The following is a 20,181-nucleotide window of genomic DNA, read 5'->3' as shown; positions in this document are numbered from 1 at the left end:
TTAACATTCCCTGTGAAGTGACACTCTTATGTAAAGAATATTTTTACCTTAAAAATTGAACTCAGAACTTATTTCTTCTCTTTCTTCTTCATCTCCCTGATGTGAGTGAGTTAGCCACTCTCCTTCCTGATCACACACCTCTTTGTACAGCTCTCCATGAGCCATTTAACAACTTATTTTTATAACTGTGTGTTTGCCTGAGAACTTCAAGGGGACAAGTGCCATGTCTCGTTCCTTTCTGTATCTCTTGTATCTGCCAGGACGATGTCTGATAAAGAAGAGTTGCTCAATGTATATTTGAACAGAAATGTATAGATTGTTTCCAAGAAGCTTTCTATCATAGTGAAAATATTGCTTTTGGTCATAGTATGATCTCATCTCCTCTAAAATGTTGCATTGAGATATTTCTCCAAGTTCAGTATTACTAAATATTTCTGTTCTCTTTGAACATTTCCTCCATTCTGATAGCAGGAGTTCATGATATACAGAAGCCCTCACCACCCTGCCTTCCAGAAAACTCAGAGGTTCAGACAGAGCTCAACTTGATGCTCGACTTGGTAAAACTCACATGATGTTTGGCTTACTTTCTTTCTGTTCTTTTTTTCCCATCTTCCTTTTAAATCCCTATTTGAATACTCTTATTTGCATTTGTCTTTTTTCCTAAGCCACTCAGGGGCAAATACAAACTTTGTGGGGCCTAAAGCTATACAAATCTGGATGTTCTCTTTGAGAAAAAGAGTATCGACTTCACAATATAAAATTAGATAAATTAGAAATTGATTTTTTTTTTTTGATTTATAAGGAGTCTAGTGAAGGATTCTAAAATTCATTAGCTTAAATGCACCTCTGAAACAACCTCAAAAATACATGAAGATAGATAGAAGACAGGTAGATAAAAAAAGAAGAAAAGGAAGGGAGATACCCGATGAGTTAATTCAGAAAGAGTGATAAAAAAATGAGAGAGCTGAAGGAGAGATAAGAAATAATCTTATTTGGCCCTTTCATTTAACAGAAGAGGAAATCAGAGGTTACAAAGAGGAACAAGAGTCTTGTCCAAGCTGAACCCTTTGTATTCAACGCTGGAGCGTGTAGCTCCTGATGCCTGTCTCCTGAGACACTGCTAAACCTGCACTGAGGGAATAAAGCACATGTGCGCATGAGCCTTCAGGTACGGTTCCGCAAGACGCGGTCTTTGCGTCTAGTATTATCGCTTCCTCGAGAATAGAAATGCGACTTCGATCAGAGTTACCGCATACACGTGGAGTAAGTCGAAGGGCTCAGAGGGCCGAAAGGATGAGAAGGTGTTCAGTTTGGGCACTTGCAGTTACTTCCTCTGCAACCAGCCGTTCCCACTCCCATATTTATTGAATGTTTGTTTTAAAGGAATTCTGCTGCAATTAAGAGGCTGAAAATCTAGTAGAATTATGTTACGTGTTACCTCCTCTTCCTCCTCCTCTTCCTCCTCCTCCTTCTTTCATTTTTACTAACTTTCTCACCAAGTAAATGGCTAAAAGAGGACATAGTTCAGCTTCAGGAAGTCAGTGTGACGGAGAGCACAAAAATAAACACCCTGCTCTTCTGAAGCAGATTAATGCAGGGCTAAAAGCCATACCTACTTCTGAGAATCAATGAAGGCTCAGCAGCTTCTCATCATGAGAGAAGCAGAGAGACAAGGATTAGGCATGCTTCAAATTGAGAGGAAATATTACCACCGCTGTGATTGATGGTTTGAACAAAGCCCATCAGACACTGGGAGCTCCAACCTCAAAAAGCCCAGTTGGAGAAGACGTAGATGATGAGCAAGAAAACATTCTGCAGCCTCAGTTGTATTCTAGAGCAGTTACTTCCAACGTCCTTCCAGCCCTGGTCCCTGGTCCAAACTGCTATTGATAGGAGCTAGAGTGAGTTATCTCCCAGGAACTTGAAACTGAAGGAAATAAGACATCTTCACAGAATTAGACTGTGAAATCATCATATAAATGATCCAATCAGAGATAGCTACCATCGTCTTACAACAACAGAAGGCCTCTGGAGCTGAGAGCACGTGGCAGACTTGATGGAGGTGACATGAGCATATTGACATATGAGAAGGATGGAAGAATGGCTAATCAGAAGGTGGGAGCCTAGAAAGAGGGGCATCTTGAGGCATATGGCGGCAGTGCTGGCCTAGCATTGTCTCCAGAAGAGGAAGAGGTAACCTGTAAACTTTCAGACTTTCACTGTTCTGCTGGTGTCGGGGAGGCTGACCCTGGGGTAGGATGCATGTGTCAGGATGTTTCTGCCTGATGTTATTACCCATCTATCCATTAATATTTCCTGATCCCATGTTTACCAAGCAACCTTCTGATTATTCTCTGTCTCTGCAAGGAGAATTAATTACAGGAGAGAGAGTACACTGGTCATAAGGACTTGAACATTTTGAACACCATAACAGTTATTCCATATTGTGGATGAATAAACTGGCATTTGTACACAATTTATCTCCCCATATATAGTTGCTGTCTCCAAAGGGAGAATTTTCTGATCAGGCTGTGTTAGATCCATGTGCTAGATCTCAGTGAAGTGATGAAAATAGCAGCTAACTTCAATGTGTGCTTACTATGTGCCTGCCGCTGTTCTAAACACCTTCGTGTATTAATCAGTTTAAGTTTTATGACAACCTATGAGGTCAACACTCAGGTTTGTTTTGCCGATGGGGAAACTCAAACACAAAGAGCTTGCCCAAGAGCATGTGTCAGTTGAGAAAGAAACTGAGATTCGAATTAAGTGGTGCTACTGATATGCTGCTGTGGGTATAGTAATATAATACGTGTGCACTGTATCACCCTTTAAAATCCTAAAATTTTTGATTTCCAAATCGTATCGGTTCCATGCACTCCAGGTAGGAGACTGTGGCCTTGTGTTTGTACACGAATAACTAGAGATTCTGGTTTTATATATTGGGCCTAGAGACTGGCCCATGTACATGAGGCTCTAAAAGAAAGGTCTTCTCTTATTGGGCTGACAGAATCAGGGTTCTGAGCCTGAAAGGTTGGTTAGTAGTCAGAAACTGGCAGTGGTTAAGTCACTGAGGCCATGAATGCCACTTGGGGAGGCCTGTGAAAACCAGCCAGCCAATGTGTCATCTCTAGATGACCGGATGGACTTTGAGCACCCATGAAAAGACAAAGTGAATATTTTCCTGAGGTATTTCCTCCAAGATCTCAGCAGGTCTCTTCCTATAGGAGATTGAAGGCCCCTGTGTTAGAGCTGCTGAACTGTATTGCAGGCGACACAGGAAGTTCAATGGGAGGTCAAGGTACCCATGTATATGTTACAGGATTATTTAAGTTTACTTATTCATTCACCAAATAATTAATTCCATAAACATTTATAAAGGCGCCAAGAATAAAATATGGTCCCATTCTTAAACTGCTAATATTTTTAGCTCCTGAAGTCAGATCGACCTGAGTTTAAATTTTGCTGTCATGCACTCACTGTGGGGCCTTGGGGCAATTTATTAACCTTTATGTGCCTGTGTCTCCTTGTTTGTTACAAGAGGATAAAAACAGTACACACCCCATGGGAGATGTAAGGATTTAATGGAAGAAAGCATATAAAGCACTTCACAAAGTATAAAAGCCTATGGAACACTTAATCAATAGTAGCTGCCATTATTATTATTAGAATTTTGGTTATAGATAGTTGATCTATTGTGAGCGTACATACATGAGCAAGAATATGGAGAGAAAAGAGCAATCGATTTTGCATGGGAGGACTTAGGTGGGCTGTAACGAAGAGTTAACATTGAGGAGCAGTCTTGAAAATTATCAGTTTCAATAGAGAGTGAAGAGAGAGGCGATTTGGGGAAAGGAATGAATTTAGTATCTGGCATGTTGACTTTGAGATCTTCATAGACAGCTGGAAAAAATGGATCTGGATTCACTAGAAAGATTCAGGCTTTAATCAGTTGATTACTCTTAAAGCACTAATACTAAGAACTAAAAAACACAGGAATACATTGGAATGCCAGGGGAAAAACTGCAGACTGAGAAGAGGTAGAAGTGGGGAGCCAGAAAATTTAAAGCAAGGGAAGGAGAGTCTTCGAAGACAAAGAAACGATAAGTAGAGATCTAGGAAGAGAAGTAGCAGAGAGCAGCTTTAGAGAAAGCTGACTTGTTCAAAAAGGTGTCAAATTGGAGCCCACAGCCCGGTGGAGGACAAAGGGAGTCACTGAACTTGAACCTGAGAAGCAATACAGTGCAATGATCAGTCCTTGGACTTAAGAAACACCTGGGTTCAAATCCTCCCTCTTACCTTGAGTAGCTCTGTAGACCTGAACGGTTTCTTTCCCTCAGTCATCAGATGACTGTAAAATGGAAATAGTAGCTACCTTACAAGATTGTCGTGAGTTAAGAATGAACTAATGCATGTAGAACACTTAGGAAATTGTCTGGATGATGACACACACATATTCACCTGGGAAAATATAAATTGATCAATGCAAATTTAATACCCGAGAAAATAATAGAACAATCATCAAATTACTTGCCGTCACTCAGAGGAGCCCTAGATATTGTTTAACAATTCAGTGTGGATTTCTGAGCAAACAAATAATGTCGATGTCAGACCAATTTAATTTTCTTTCTCTGAAGAATATTAGATCATGGAGATAAAAGGAAAGTAAAAGATTGACGAGTTGAACTAACTGGGCTTTCTGTCTGTCTCCACGACATTTCTGTCACTAGGCCGAAGAAATTATTTAGAGCAGCATATCCCCCAGAGTGTTTTATAGAAAGTTATTAAGTGTTCCATGAATAATTAAGTTTGGAAAACACTGGGTAAAACAGGTTACCTTACCACAGGATCCTCAAATTTTTAAAAATAAGGTAATGTGACTATCTAAGAATCAGTATAATATATAGCATTTTCCAAACTTATTTGGTCATGGAACTCTTTCAAGGGTCATAGAATACAGTTTGGGAAACAGCAATATAGGTAATATTATGTTATCTTTCCTGGACTTATAGTTCCTAAAAATTGATTATTAAGTTTTCATAATCTATATGTAGAAAACTATTTTGTGTTATTCCACAGGAACCAGAATTCAAAGAGGTGCTACTTAATACTTTTATTCATGAGCTGAACAATGAGAGTCAAAAGAATCATGATTAAACGTGAAGCTGGGCAGAGTTGGACCTACTTGGGAGACAGAAAGAAAATTCAAAGGATATTCAAAATAGAATTCTATGAAAAATAGAATGAAGATCAAGAGGGAGAAGAAGAAAGATGTTTTACAGATAAAACATCATTTCTACATATTTTTGTAGGGGAATAAAGATTTTGATATATATAACGTTAAACTTTAAAAGACCAAGAAAACACACTGAGTCTTGAACAAAAAGCACGATAAGTAAAAAAAATCATTGCAAGAGTTATTGCTTCTGCTCTGCCAAGACTACTGTAGTGAAAAGCATAGGGAGATGTGCTTATCTCACGGACTGGGGTGGCTGTATTTTAGAGTGTGGGGGCTGTGTATTCTCCTGGCTCTACACGCTCTATACAAAAGTGGTCCTGGAGTTGCTCCAAAAATCAGGACTTCCAAAGCCACAAGATTCCTGGTAAGTTCCCACTTTAGGGTGCCTCTGAGTGATGGGCTGAGTGTCTTTGAAAGGAGATCTTATCATTTCCTGGGTTAATGAAAGCCTCTTAGTTCTTTTGCGAAGAGTAGGCAGGAACTGACTTTCCTCTTCAAAACTCATCTTGGCTGCTCGAGACTCTGCTGAATCCAGAGATTCTCCAGTAGAGGTGGCATTTCTAGGTCACTAAAGAGTTGATGTCGAGGGATCAGAGATTGCAGTGCTCCTCTTTTCCTTCTTAGGTTTTGTGTTCTTGCATTAGGATATGGCACAGCCTAAGTGTCCCTCTTAAATAATTGACTGCTAATTCGCTGAACAGAGTTTGTGTGTGTGTGTGTGTGTGTGTGTGTGCGCGCGCGTGCGCGCACATGTGCATGCACACGCATGTGTGTAAAAAAGCCAAAATGAAGTAAGAGTCATAACAGTGCCAGAAGTCCTGTGCTTGGCTTAAATTCCCACACTAAAAAATCAGAGAATTTCCAGGGCCAGCAACCGGGTAAGAGACATGAAAATATTACATGAAAAATGGAGGTAATGATATTAACCTGGAGAAAAACAAAATGGGGTCAATATGGTCCTTTTACTACTTAAAAAAAAAAAATCGTTGAACATTAGGAGACACTCAATGTGATATTTAGGAATAAGTTTTATAATAATTAAAATTGTCTGATAAGGGACAAGTCTGCCTTGTGAAAAGAATCCAAAAAATAAAGTTATTTCTGAGTGCTTATTTTGTGATGAGTGTTATGCTAAATACTTTTACATGCATTCACTTATTCAATTCTCTCAAAATCACTATGAAGTAAGAACTGCTATTATCCACACATTATAGGTGGTAAACTGAGTATTGGAGAGCTTAGTCTACTTTTTCAAGGTCCCACAGATAGCGAGTAGATGAACTGACATTTGATTCTGGAACCTGTGTATGAGACCACTAAATTGCTCGCTTCCATCCTTGGAAATTCAAAAGTACAGTCTGATGTATTAGAGATTGAGTTTAAGGGCTTTGTTCCATTTTAGGACTTTTCCATTGCAAGACTGGACCATTGCAGATAATCTCTAAAATCTTTAGTCTAATTTCTGCCATATTGAGAATCAAAACGTTGACTTGAACCTCCTTGGTCATTGTGCCCATCTGTCATCTTCCTATTTGAACAGCGATAGAGTCCAGTCTGACAGTCTCAAGAAGGCCAGTGATGGATTGGATGGATGGTGGAATCCACAAGGAAAACTGAGAGAGACTGCATGCCTTCGGCCGGGGAGTGAACTGGTGATCCGCAATAGGCAAAAGATTAAAGTCTGTAAGTCATTTCCATGGAGAACATAACAAGAAATCCATTTCAGTGAAAAAAGCTTGGCTGGCACGAGAAGGTCTCCCGGCGAAAATGTCTTGAACTAAATGAGACTTTGAGGCATAGTTATGGGTAGAAGAACAGGGCCATGTTCGAATGGAAGCCAGTGCCTTCAATGGCAGAGCACCCCAGCTGCCATTCCCGCAGCCTTGACAAGCTGGCCCGCCCTGAAGACGAGCCAGAATGCCAGCCAGTGTCTGTCACTCTCTTCTACCCTGTCCCACTAAAGCAGCAGCAGACACTGAAAATAAAGTCTGAGCCATTTTCATTTTGGGAAACTTTTAAACTCAGTTTGACAGCTGTGGTGACAGGGATTCTTAGGTAGCCGGCCACGGGGTATCACAACAAATAACCTCATGAGATTCTTTCTGAATTCACGAGTGATGGCTTGCAACAATTTGGGAAAGCCCAGAGAGTCTCTGTGAATAAAATTGCCTTGAAAAAAATCGACATTTCTGCCCAACAGAGCTTTATGCATTAATTTTAGGAGCTAGATTGTTGGTTTTCTCTTTAACACAGAAAGAAACTGAATACCCTTAAAATAAGAGGGTTTTTTTTTTTTTCCTGCTTCATAGAAATGTTATCATAATTTCATGCCCCCACACTTCCCAGCCTGTTACTTGGTTCATTACTCTTACACTTAACTTTATAAGGTCCTGGTTCCTGTGATATTCGTTTTTAGGCTGTGGTTTCTCACAGCTGCTGCTTTGAAGTCTCTTGATAACATTTTTCACCTTGCATGGAGCCAGTGGCTTTTCAAGTTCTTGTTCTCCCACTGCTCACTGTCCTGATCCTTCTGATACTTCTCACTTGGATGGGTATATTCTCAACTTCACCTCTTCTCTACTTTTGGAAGTGGGCAAATCTTGGGCTTTTGCAAGTGGCTAATCAGTCCATCTATGAAACTGGGCAATTCATTCTGGAAATAGTGACTTCTCTCCTTGAGCTCATCAGAACATGTTTCCTTAATGGATGCTCAGGGACCTCAGTGGAGCTCATGCATGAGTGGTAATGGGGCATCTCTCACGCTTCCTGTAAACACAGATGATGCCTGTGCTCCCTTCACACGCACACAAGCATCTCTTTTCTCATTGTGGTCCCCACACACCTACAGTCACGTTCTTTATCTAAAGGTGGCCTCTACTAACAAGAGTCAGGCCAAGCATGACCTCGACTGTTAGAATTTAGAAAAAGCCAATTATTTCACCAGCAAAGTCAGGCGGTAGCTAAAATTGGACAGGGAAGCACCTACTGGACAAAGCATTTCTCAAGAGAACCAGTAAGAGAAACGAGATTGTAAATACATAGTTTTTAGAAGTTGTTTATGGTTAAAATTAAGTTAGAGTTGAGCGTTTTACACGTCTTTGTTATTTTAACAGGAAGCTAATTTGGGGGGAAGCACCTCCTGTTTCATCCACTTAGAAAAAATTTCTCCTGTGACTTACATCATTTCCCAAGAGACTGGATGTAAAGGTTGGAAGACTGAATTTAGCAGATGATCTGAGTGCTAAAATGTGCTTACAAGTGGTAAAATGGGGATTAAAAGCTTTAGCTCCATTTTGAAGAGGAATGGGACAATTAATAAGAGGAGGAAAAGCACAATCGCAAGTGAAATCGAGAGGAACGATCAGCTCATCGTGCACGAAATACGGTGTTAAGAGCAAAGTTACTCACAGGTATTTGCAGTGCCTTTGGGGATGGGGAGATACGAGCCTGGGCTCCAAGGTCGGCCCTGATAATTCTTCTTGCATTTCCCACAGTCTGGACCTGTAGTGTTGTGCTCACATTCACAGGTCAATTTGCTGTTGTCATACACACACACAGTGGCATGGAGATTACATTTGCACCTAGGCAGAGGAGAGACAAGAGTTCATTGTAAGTCAAGTTGGTCTTGGTGATCATGAAGGTTTTACCCATCTATCTCCTAGGGTTGTGGCTCTCAGGCCCTCCAGGGCCTGAGTGCTATACAGAGGCTCTGGGTAAAATGTCGATTTGTAGCCCCACCCTCAGAGTCTTTCCAACAGGTACCCTCTGGGATGGGGGTGAGGACTCCTAACACCCACCAGTTGGTTCATTGGGGGCCTGAAGCTCCCCGAAGACAACTGTGCTCCAAAATCAAGGGTTTCCCAACCAGTATCCAAAATATTGCCATAGTGAGAGGGTCTTCTGTCATATTATCAAATCTCTGACAATTTCCTGTGGGTTGGAAGAACAGTGTCATCTTCTGTTTTTCCTTAATTCACAAGGATAATTCTTATTATGTGTTTAAAATAAAAAAGAACCACTGAGACATGTTGTTATTCAGATTTATTCTATAGACCCCAAGAGGTTATAATCCAATGATCACGTTCCTAAAATGACATTTCTTCAGATCAGAAGAGTTTATCCACCAAGGCTTCTCTAACCAGCCTGAGTCCTCCTCAGATTCTCCACTCATGGCAAATAATGTAATCGTAAAGATCTCTCAGACATGGGTCAAATGGCTCAGATCAAAGATGCTTAGAATCCTAGGAAATAAAAACCTACATGTGACAGCAGGGGTTGGAGGTCATTAGCAAAGGCCTTGCCTTTGGTGCCCATGAATAAAGTTGTGATATATGAGAGGCAACAATGGAATATTCAATTTCTACAAAAACACATTCCCATATCCAAAGTCTCTGACCGTAAAATTACAAAGGCCAACTTGATATTTGCTGAGGTAGCAGGTTATAAACTGTAACGCTCCAAGCATGAGCCTCACCCCCTGGAGAAGTAAAACCTAGATTGACTAGGATGACGATGACACAAGGTCAGAACAATGTATGAGGCAAGAGATGTCTCCACACAAAGGAGAGAACCCAGACTCCCAGCCCAAGGGTTAAAGGATGAAGATCTGTCAGAGTCAGAACCTGAAAATGTCATGTATGTATGTGTGTGTGTGTGTCTGTGCACGTATCTGTGTGTGTGTCTGTGTGCATGTGTGCATTTTAAAACTAGTCTGGTCTCTTCCAGAAACTAGAACAAAAATACAGAAAGCGAAGTTTCATAAAGACAAAGAAATATGGTAGTGTTTTACATTTGTTTTCCTTTGTGGCAGATGTCATGAATTAGGAAGAGTAACAATACTTCATAGGTGGGAAAATAAGATTCTTCTAACAACTGGTTTCCATAACGTCTGTACAGTCACATCCAAGATTCTCTCTTGTGCACTGATGATCTGTTTGGACCACTGACCCATACTTATGGCAAAGAAGCAAAGGGAAGACTGAGGCTAATACTGGGACCTGCTGGGCTCTCTTCTAACCAAAAGATATAGCCCCTAAATAATGCCACACACTCAAACCTTCCTGGATAAGACCAAGCTTCAGCTTCCTCTGGGGTCTACTACAATTTATAATACTCGTAGGTATACGTTGCCCTCTGTATAGTTTATACATTGTGATAAGCTGGAAGGTTACTATTTCAACAATACCCACTCAATTTATACAAATAAACCAAACCTTTAAAAATTAACATTTGTACAATCTTTTAAAAAGAAAAAAAATCATTCAGTTAAGTGAAATAGACTGTGTTTAATTATGAGTCAGGCCTTATAACAATCTCCTATATGCAGAGAGTTACTTGTGCTAAGTTGCTAATTAAAGGATCTTTCTTCTTCCAACATTAGCACCTTTATTTACGGGTGTGTTTTTTATATATGGAAGATGTTAGAAACTTAAGTGATAGAACCACCAGCTCATACTGATTTATCACCCTCTTTCGTGTTAAAAATTCCGAATGAGGAAATGAACAGTGTGACCCCAAAGAATAAGTATGCCGGTTCCATGTGTGAAGACAAAGAATGCAAGTAGTAATTATAAATCGGATTATATTTCTTATAACTATTAATACTTTCATACCTGTAGTCACTCTCTGAGTTATAGGCAATTTCCACTGGAAAGGCTTTATAGTCACTGAGAAAATACTCTTTGACTAACAAAAAGAGGCGAAAGAAGAATAGATGAATGTTTAGTCTTGTTTTTCTCCGATCTCTGCCAGTTAACAGTTCATCTCCACTTGCCCAAAAGCTTATTAATCTTTCAAGTCTCAACTCAATTCATAACTCTTCCCTGATATCTATCCTGTCTACTGTAGATTTCTACCCCTTGATTTCTACCCTCCCGATTTCCTTAAATGCTTCTATGTGTTTGGTTTGGTTGGTTGGCTCTTTAGCTTTAAGATTTTTGACTCGTTGCATAAATCTGTCCCATTTTAAGGGAGTGGGGATATGCACTTTGTACTCTGGTCTTTTTTTCCAGTTGCCTCTTTAACACTCTCCTCACCCTTCTTGAGTTTTCTACATTTGCCGTCTTCGTTTTCTCATCTCGCACTCACTCACTCTTTCCAACTAACCACAGCCTCTCTTGCCAGGGTCATTCGCAACCATCTCGCTGAAAATCTGTTGGGTGCTTCTTCTTGCCTAATTTGACCTCCAGGGACATTTGACTCTGTGGACCACTCCCTTTCTGTTGACATTCTCTGCCTGCCGGATTCTCAAGGTCACCTCCAGAACCCTCGTCTCCTGTGTGTCCTCTTCATGTGCTGTTCTTTGGGTTCAGGCCCAGCACAGTCAGCCTAAGTGACTCTCCTTGGGCGCGCTCATCCAGGTTGTCCCTTTAATTTCCTCTGTGGTTTTAACTGCCTTTAAGTTATAGATATTTTAAAGCAAACTTGCATCCTTTTGCCTCCAGAAAAAACAAACATATGCAAAATAAGCTTAAACATTTGAAAACATTTTAGGATATTCAGAGATTCTGTTACCCATAGAGATCCATAGAACTCCCTCTCTCTGTTATCCCCAGGTGAAGATTACCTGATCAATATGTTTTATAAGTCCTGGATCTCCATTATGAATCTCTCTCTTGGGCATGTCAAACTCAACATGCCTAAACTAAATTCTTTGGCTCCCCTCCCACCCACTCCTTCTTCTGTGGTTTCTAGATCAGTGAATTGCATCACATTCCAGTAAGTTGGCCAAGAATGATGCCTATCTCCACCTTTCCTATCACATCTAATTTTTTTTGTTACTCAGCCTCTCACCGAGTTCTGAGATTCCTCCTCCTTCATAGCTATCAAACACATAGTTCTAGCCATTGCCACTTCTCTAGTTGAGATCATCACCATCTTTGATCTGGTTTATTAGGATGACTTCTAAATGACTTTACTGCCTCCAGTCACATCCTTCTCTAGCCCATTCTTAACACAATAGTCAAAATAATCGTTTACACAAAAATATTTCGGTCACCTTGGTTTAGAACCTTTGAAAGATTTCTCATTATTCACAGAATAAAATCCAAGCTCTATAACATGTCCTACAAGTCCCTTTGAAATCTCTCTCTTCTCCCGCCAGAAGGCCTTTCCTATGTGCTCCTCTGACACTAGACAAGGCCAGTCACATGATAAAGCCCATGCTGTCTCTGCTATAGACATAAGCTGTCCTGTAATTGCTTATTCTTCTGTCACCTTCACTGGAGTATAAGCTCCTGGGAACAGTGGTCATGACTACCTTATTTATTGAAACATCCCTAGCATGTGCTGAGGTGCTTGGCACATAATATGTACTTTAAAACTATGTGATCAATAAACAAATGACTAACAAACAAGTAAGCTCTCTGAAAGCAGGAACTTCATGAGCCTGTTCTACTATGTCTAGCACAGCAATGAACTAAAAATAGAGGATTAATTGGCATCGTCCTAAATCAAACACTTGGTGATGTGTGCTAAACACTGCCATGTGCCCTCATCATTGGTTTTCATAGCTAACTTTATAATGGGCAAAGGGAATTCTCTAAAATTTGGAAGACTTTGTAAATCCAATTTAATTTAAACTGCAGAGGATTTGTCAAGTGTCCGAAACCTAATACAAGAGTTATCTTTTAAAAAATGCGTGAAAGACCCAGGAGAACATAGCTTACAGGAGAGGAAAACCCAAGTATTTGTGTAGCATAACCATCCGAGAATGTGCATCTGTTAGCTTCTACATCTCACTCAAAGACGACCACCCAGGTTCAGCTGAAGTCTGGCAGAGTGTTCTCGGCTAATGGTGAAAACTGTAGCTTCTCCAGCAGTAAATCTGCTGACCTAGCTCAGCTTCCGGGCTGTCTTTCCTCAGTCATTGTGACAACTGCTGTGCCAGGGCTGAGCATGTGAAAGCGGACACTGAGGCACCCCAACATTGGCCTGTATTTGGAAATGACTTCATTTCTTATAGCCCAGTTTCTTTTCATCACCCCATTCCAATCAGATGCTAAAATTCTTTATTTAGAGGCCCTGCCATAGAGGCTTTTCCTCCAATGGAGAAAAAAATGGATTTCGTATGCCGGGAGATTGTTCTCAATTCCTGGTGTTATGACCTCCAGCCTTGCGATGGGGTAGAGGGCAGATTTCTGTGACATCCACTTGTCTCTGACAGATTCAATATCCATTTCCATGGCCACCCAGCTCCCACATCTACCATCATATTAGGCAGGGGAGGAACTATACAAGTTTGAGACCTAACAGACTTCACTCGCAGTGAAATGAATATCCGACGTTCTGGAGAGCTAAGCCTATTCACCAATTCTGTTTGCACACAATGAAACTCACACCATGACACTGCAGATAGAACTAATTGACTTGCTTGTACCTCGAAGATCCACTTGTGCGTAGGTGACAAACTGCACATGCTGTCAAATAAGAGAATTGCTAAGACAGACTTTAAAAAAAGGGAGCTCTAATTTGTGATGCAAACAGTGAAAACCAGTATGTCTAGCTTTCAATGAGGTCTGTACTTCCTGCATTTTAGTGACCAGCTGTTGTAAGTCAATTTAATCTTGCTTATAAAAAAGGTTCCAACATTTAGATCTGTGCCACCTGCCAGTAGGTATGAAAAAAACCATACAGTCTGCCTGTTTTTTTTTTAAATTATATAATTTAATATATTTATTCTGGGTAGCGTGTTATCACCAGAATTTCCTGTGAATTAGAGGTCTGTATATTATTCTATTACTAGTGTTTCAGAGGTACTGAGACAAAGTTTGAAACTGGACTTTTCCGAAGCAAAACAGGAAGGGAAGCCAGGCTCGCCATCTCTTAGATCAGGGTTTTGACCACTTTTGAGCCAGAAGAGGGTGCACCATGAGGCAGGCAAATGATGTTTGGGCATCGCAGCCCTTCCAAAACCTTAAGGGAGATCCTAGCAATGTGTTCACATAGTTGTATGCTTCTGTATGATTTTCACAAATAAGATATTATATATTTTTAATTAATGAAGGTTTTTCCTTAATGAGCACCCCCCCAGGCCAAGGTATAAATTTCAGGCACTACAAAACCTGGGTCAGCCTCCAGTTGCACCCCCTGGCTTGGATTGGCACTAGATACACAGAAGCTTTTAGAAAACCAGTTAGTACAAATAGTGGAGCTTTGTAGAGGTCTTTTCTGAAAGGTGATAAATTATAAAATGCCTTTCACATACTTTTTCTGCCTTCGCAGCTCTTCTACCTTTCGTTTTTCATGTCAACAAATGAAATTTTGGTTTCTACCTCGACATGTTATTTGAAATGGGAGGCTGGCATCAATATAATTTAGAGATTATGAGTTACTATGTTGGAATCAGACAGCCTGGGTTCAAACCCCACCTTTGCCACTTATTTGCTGTGAGGCCATAGATGAGTGACTTAGCAAACAAATAAACAGAACTTTGACTGAATACTGCCAAGCACCTAGCATTGTGCTAAGTGCTTTTTTGGCATATTTCGCACATTATTTTGTACAACCTCACAATAATCCCGTGAGATTGGCACTAATAATTATAGATGATGCATTTGAATAGTGAGGGTTTAAGAAACCCTTGTCTCTGAGCTAGTATGGGATTGAGCTGGGATTCAGACCATGGGCGGCACATCTCCGGAACTTTGCTTTTATCACTGCAGAGGGCATGATGTCTTTCTAAGTGTGGTGGCCTCAGCTGCCTCATCTATAAAACAGGGATAACAAATGGATATGTTTCAAAGGACAGCTTTGGAGACTGAATGAAACAATGCATGTGTACCCCCAGGAGAGCACCTGACACAAACTTCTTAATAAATGTAAGTTTCAATTATTATAATTGCTACAGTTACTACAGCGACTGCCACAACTGAGTTACCATGTAACCCAACAATTCCACTCCTAGGTATTTATCCAAGAGAATTAAAAACGTGTCCACATGAAAAGTTGGACACCAATGTTCATAACATCTTACCATAATACCCCAAAAAGTAAAAACAGTACAAATGTCTATCAACTGATAAATGGATAAGCAAAATATAGTACATCCATACATGGGAATATTATTTGGGAAAAAAATAATGAAGTACTGGTACATGATACAGCATGGATAAACCTTAAAAACATTATGCTAAGTCAAAGAAGCTAGACAGAAAAGGCCACATAACATGTGTTCATTGATATAAAATACCCAGAACTGACAAATCTATACAGACAGAAAGCTAATGAATGACTGCCAGGAGCTGGGAAAAGGGTGAACAGGAAGTGACTGCTCATGGATAGGCTTTCTTTTCTTTGATAATAATGTTCAGGAATTCAAGAGTGATGGCTACACAGCTTTTGAATGTATACTAAAACCCATTGAATTGTACATTAGTTAAATAACAAAATAAACTAAAAAATATATATGGTAATTATCCAAAAGAAGCAACAGAAAACAGTGGATAAGAGTTTGGGCCCTGGGGTCATGCAGTCTGGCTCTAGCAGGTAACTTAGGTGAGTTCCTTAAACTCGGTTTACTCCTCTGTAACCTGAGGATAATAAGATACCTGCCTTAGGGTTATTGGGAGCATTTCATGATATAATACAATGAGGCAGAGACTACTAATTGATGCATTCTTTTGTTTTCCACACCAGTACAGGTTTAGCTATGCACATGGTCACATGTTTAAAGACTACATTTCCCAGCACCTCCTCCTGCCAGGTGTGGCCATGTGGCCACATTCCAACCAACGGAATATCAGCAGGAGTGGTGTAGAGACACCTCTGTGGGGTCTGCACACCTTCCTCCATTTCTCCTGGAACACGAACATGGCGTTGAGCCATCTTGGACAACATGGACTATGTTTGTGACCACGGATGGTGGAATCTGGGTCTTGGGACAACCTCCACCACAGTCAGGGGAAGGTGAGCCGAGGCAGGTGTGTGGAGCAGAGCCACACCCCAGCTCCGGAGCACCTACCTTCTGACTACAAGGAGTGAGAAATAAACTTCTTTTCTGCTTAAGGTATTGTTAACACAAGTCTCTCTTACCCACATCTGAACGTATATCTGAACACAGCACCTGGGATATAGTAAACACTTAATAAAAGTAACTATTACTATTATCAAGCATAATCTTACAGTAAAAGACAGGATCTTCAAATACCAAATGGGCCTAGTCTGATCCTAATCCCATGAGAAAAGAGAGGGTTCTGATCTTCACAACATTCTTCTGCTGTTTCTTCATTAATAAAACCTGGACTCTAATGGTAGTTAGCCCTGGTAAGCAAAAATATTTTCAGAAGATGTATTTTTATCAACTACACAATGGCCAAAGTTTAATATGAAATAGATATCAGCTTTTAACATAAAGTTTTGGAAGCAGCCACACGCTAACAGACCAACAAAGACATCCGACTTTGGCTGGGAGTCCTGTTTTACTGGAGAGGCACACGTGGGAGAAGGGCCATGAAGACCCTGTGAAGCCACCCTGCAAACCTAGAGGGCAGGTTTCCTATGACTCTTGAGCTCATTCTTTCACAATATACTGAGAACCTAATATGGACTCTTGTTGATGGGGCTTTGCTCTCCTGAGCTTTCTTCTTGAAACGTTTATTTTTGAAAACTGAGTGGTATAAGACTATTTTTTATTTTTTTAAAAACAGATGAATGTACAGTTACACAGTTTTCACTGGGAATGTAAAAACAAAAACTGAGATCTTGATCAGTTCTTCACAGACACTGGGATCTTGCTATCTTTTTTAAATTTATGAGGCAATTGGTTTGCTCCAAAAAAATATGGAACAAGGACCAGAAAGCCTTCTCATGTATTTAAACAATAAATGACTTAGAGATCCTTATGGCAATTTAAAACCCTCTAAAAATTCCATTTAAACTTTACCTGAAACCCTAAACTTAGCCATACTGAAGCATCAGATTACATGATTCACTTAATTGCCAGTTCTTTTACATAATATTAAAAATAACTCTTTTTCCCCGTTGACTTCCTTAGTCCCCACACACCCAACTCAGGTACCACCCAAAGGCCCTTTCAGCTGCTGAGCCTTTTGGGCAGCCAGCAGGCAGCCTCAGTACTAGTGGTGCCTTGGGCTTTTTGCTGAGTTGACTCAGACCCGGTACTGGTGGCTGCTGGCCTCGGAATGCAGCGTGGCTTCTCCCACTTGCCTCCATATCCAGCATAGGCAACGACCACCCACCCACAGACCACTCTGTAGCTCCTACCATATGGCCCCAGTGGTCACAGGCAGCGGCCAAACTTGGCCTGCATGGAAACCCCCTCCAAGGGGCTCCAGAACCAACACACCTGGAGGCTGGCATGGGCCACAGCAGAATACCACCTGATTGGCCCCTTAAGTGGCACACCCAAAGGGCAGTCTCAACAGGCACGTGAGCCTGCTGGAGTGAATCCTGCTCTGTGGGGTCAGCTCCCACACAGCAGCTCATAACCTGTGGGCATGGCCAGTCCCCACAGCCCAAGATTCAATCACATCCACAGACATGCTAACAGCAGTCAAGGCTTAGCTACAACAGGAGAGCACACACGACCCACACAAGGGACCCTCCTGGAGCACGGGTGATCAGGGAAATTGTGCCACTGGGCAACTACTACATAAGGCCACCTGGCCAAGGCTGGGAGACATAACAAATCTACTTAATTCATAGAAACAAACACAGAGAGGCAACTAAAATGAGAAAACAAAGAAACATTTGCAAATGAAACAACAGGAGAAGACTCCAGAAAAAGAAGTAAACGAAATGGAGGCAAGCAACCTACCATGCTCAATGAACTTAGGGGAAGAATAAATGAGCTCAGTGAGGACTTCAACAGAGAGATAGTAAGCATAAAAAAGGATATAGAAATCATAAAAAAGAACCAGTCAGAAATGAAGAATACAATAACTGAAATTAAGAATACATTAGAAGGAATCAATAGTAGATTAGATGAAGCAGAGGATCAAACCAGCTATTTGAAAGACAAGGTAGCAGTAAATGCCCAAAACAGTAAAAAGAAAAAAAGAATTAAAAAAAAGAGGAAAGTTTAAGAAATCTCTGGGACAACATCAAGTGCAACAACATTTACATCATAGAAATACCAGAAGGATCAAAGAAAGACCAAGGGATTGAAAACCTATGTCAAGAAATAATGACAGAAAACTTCCCTAACCTAGTGAAGGAAATAGACATACAAGTGCAGGGAGCACAGAGAGTCCCAAACAAGAGGAACCCACACAGGCCCACACCAAGGCACATCCTAATTAAAATGTCAAAGATAAAGACAAAGAGAGAACTCTAAAAGCAGCAAGAGAAAGGCAGGTAGTTATTTACAAGGAAGCTCCCATAAGAATGTCAGCTGATTTCTCAACAGAAAATCTGCAGGCCAGAAGAGATTGGCATGAACTATACAAAGAGATGAAAAGCAAGAACCTACAACCGAGCCTACTCTACGCAACAAGGTTACCAATTAAAATTGATGGTGACATAAAAAGCTTCCCAGATAGGAAAATGCTAAAGGAATTTATCACCAACGAGCTAGCATTACGAGAAACGTTAAAGGGACTTCTTTAAGAAGAAGAAGGGGGAATAAAAAACCATAACATGAATAATAAAATGACAATAACTATGTATCTATCAATAACCACTTTAAATGTAATGAATTAAATGCTCCAATCAAAAAACATAGGATAGCTGAATGGATAAGAACACAAGACCCATACATATGCTGTCTATAAGAGACCCACTTCGGATCAAAAGACACATACAAACTGACAGTAAAGGAATTAAAAAAAGATATTTCATGTAAATGGAAAATAAAAAAAAACCTGAGGTAACAATACTTATATCAGACAAAAAAGACTTTAAAACAAAGGCTATAATAAGAGACAAGTAAGGACATTACATAATGATAGAGGGATCAATCCAACAAGAGGACATAACTCTAGTAAATATACATATATCCATCATTGGAGCATTTACATATATAAAACAAATATAGACACAAAGGCAGAGATCGACAGTAATACAGTCATAGTAAGGGACTTTAACTCCCATCGAGACCAAAGGACAGATCTTCCAGACAGAAAATTAACAAGGAAACAGTGGCCTTAAATGACATACTAGACCAGATAGATTCAATTGATATTTTTAGAGCGTTTCACCCTAAAGCAGCAGAATATACATTCTTCTCAAGTGCACATGGAACATTTTCCAGGATAGACCACATATTAGGCCACAAAATAAGTCTCAATAAATTTAAGGAAAGTGAAATCATATCAAATCTCTGGTCACAATGATATGAAACTAGAAAATTACAGAAAAAAATCTGAAAAAATGCACAAATACATGGAGACTAAATAACATAAACAATGAATAGGTTAACAATGAGATCAAAGAAGGAATCGAAAGATACCTAGAGACAAATGAAAATGAAAACAAAACCCAAAATCTGTGAGACATAGTGAAGGCAATCCTGAGGGGAAAATGTATAGCAACACAGGGCTACCTCAGGAATCTTCATAACCCTGATATCTATTTAAAGGTTAATTGTGAAAAAGAAAAATTGTAACTTCGCAAATTTAAATTTCTTAGCACTAAATTAATCTCATATATATTAAAGTAGCTTTTCTTTTGTATGATTTAGAAATGGAAGAATTTTATAATATTGGTTGAATGTATGTTATTTCTCAATCTGATAGTTATATTATTTTTCTTTCTAAGCTATAGAAGATGTTTGAGAACAAAAAACTTTGTTATGTATTCTTCAATTAATTTACCTTCTATGCTTTGAAAATATTTTGGAGCCTCCAGTTGAAACACAAAATCTTCAATTAAGAGGAAGATCTCATTACCTCCAAAACTTGTCTAGACAGAGAGGTTATTCCAAGTTTATGTTTACCCAAGTAAGTGACCATTTTATTGTCAAATAATTTATAACTAAAAAGGTTTTT

At 39.9% G+C, this 20,181-nt stretch overlaps 1 protein-coding gene across 3 annotated transcripts in view; it reads right to left on the bottom strand.

Moving 5' to 3' along the window:
* Positions 1–20,181, bottom strand: part of NTNG1 (netrin G1) — a 289,039-nt gene that overhangs the window by 75,199 nt on the left and 193,659 nt on the right. For all 3 annotated transcript variants that reach the window (XM_039841024.1, XM_039841023.1, XM_039841022.1), the window contains exon 4: positions 8,645–8,817. In XM_039841024.1, coding sequence (XP_039696958.1) covers positions 8,645–8,817 — 173 coding nt within the window. The remainder of the gene's footprint in view (positions 1–8,644; positions 8,818–20,181) is intronic.

This window comes from Pteropus medius, unplaced genomic scaffold (assembly GCF_902729225.1).
Source record: "Pteropus medius unplaced genomic scaffold, Ma_sr-lr_union100, whole genome shotgun sequence".
Lineage (NCBI taxonomy): Eukaryota > Metazoa > Chordata > Mammalia > Chiroptera > Pteropodidae > Pteropus > Pteropus medius.
This window is presented reverse-complemented; position numbering and strand designations above follow the sequence as displayed.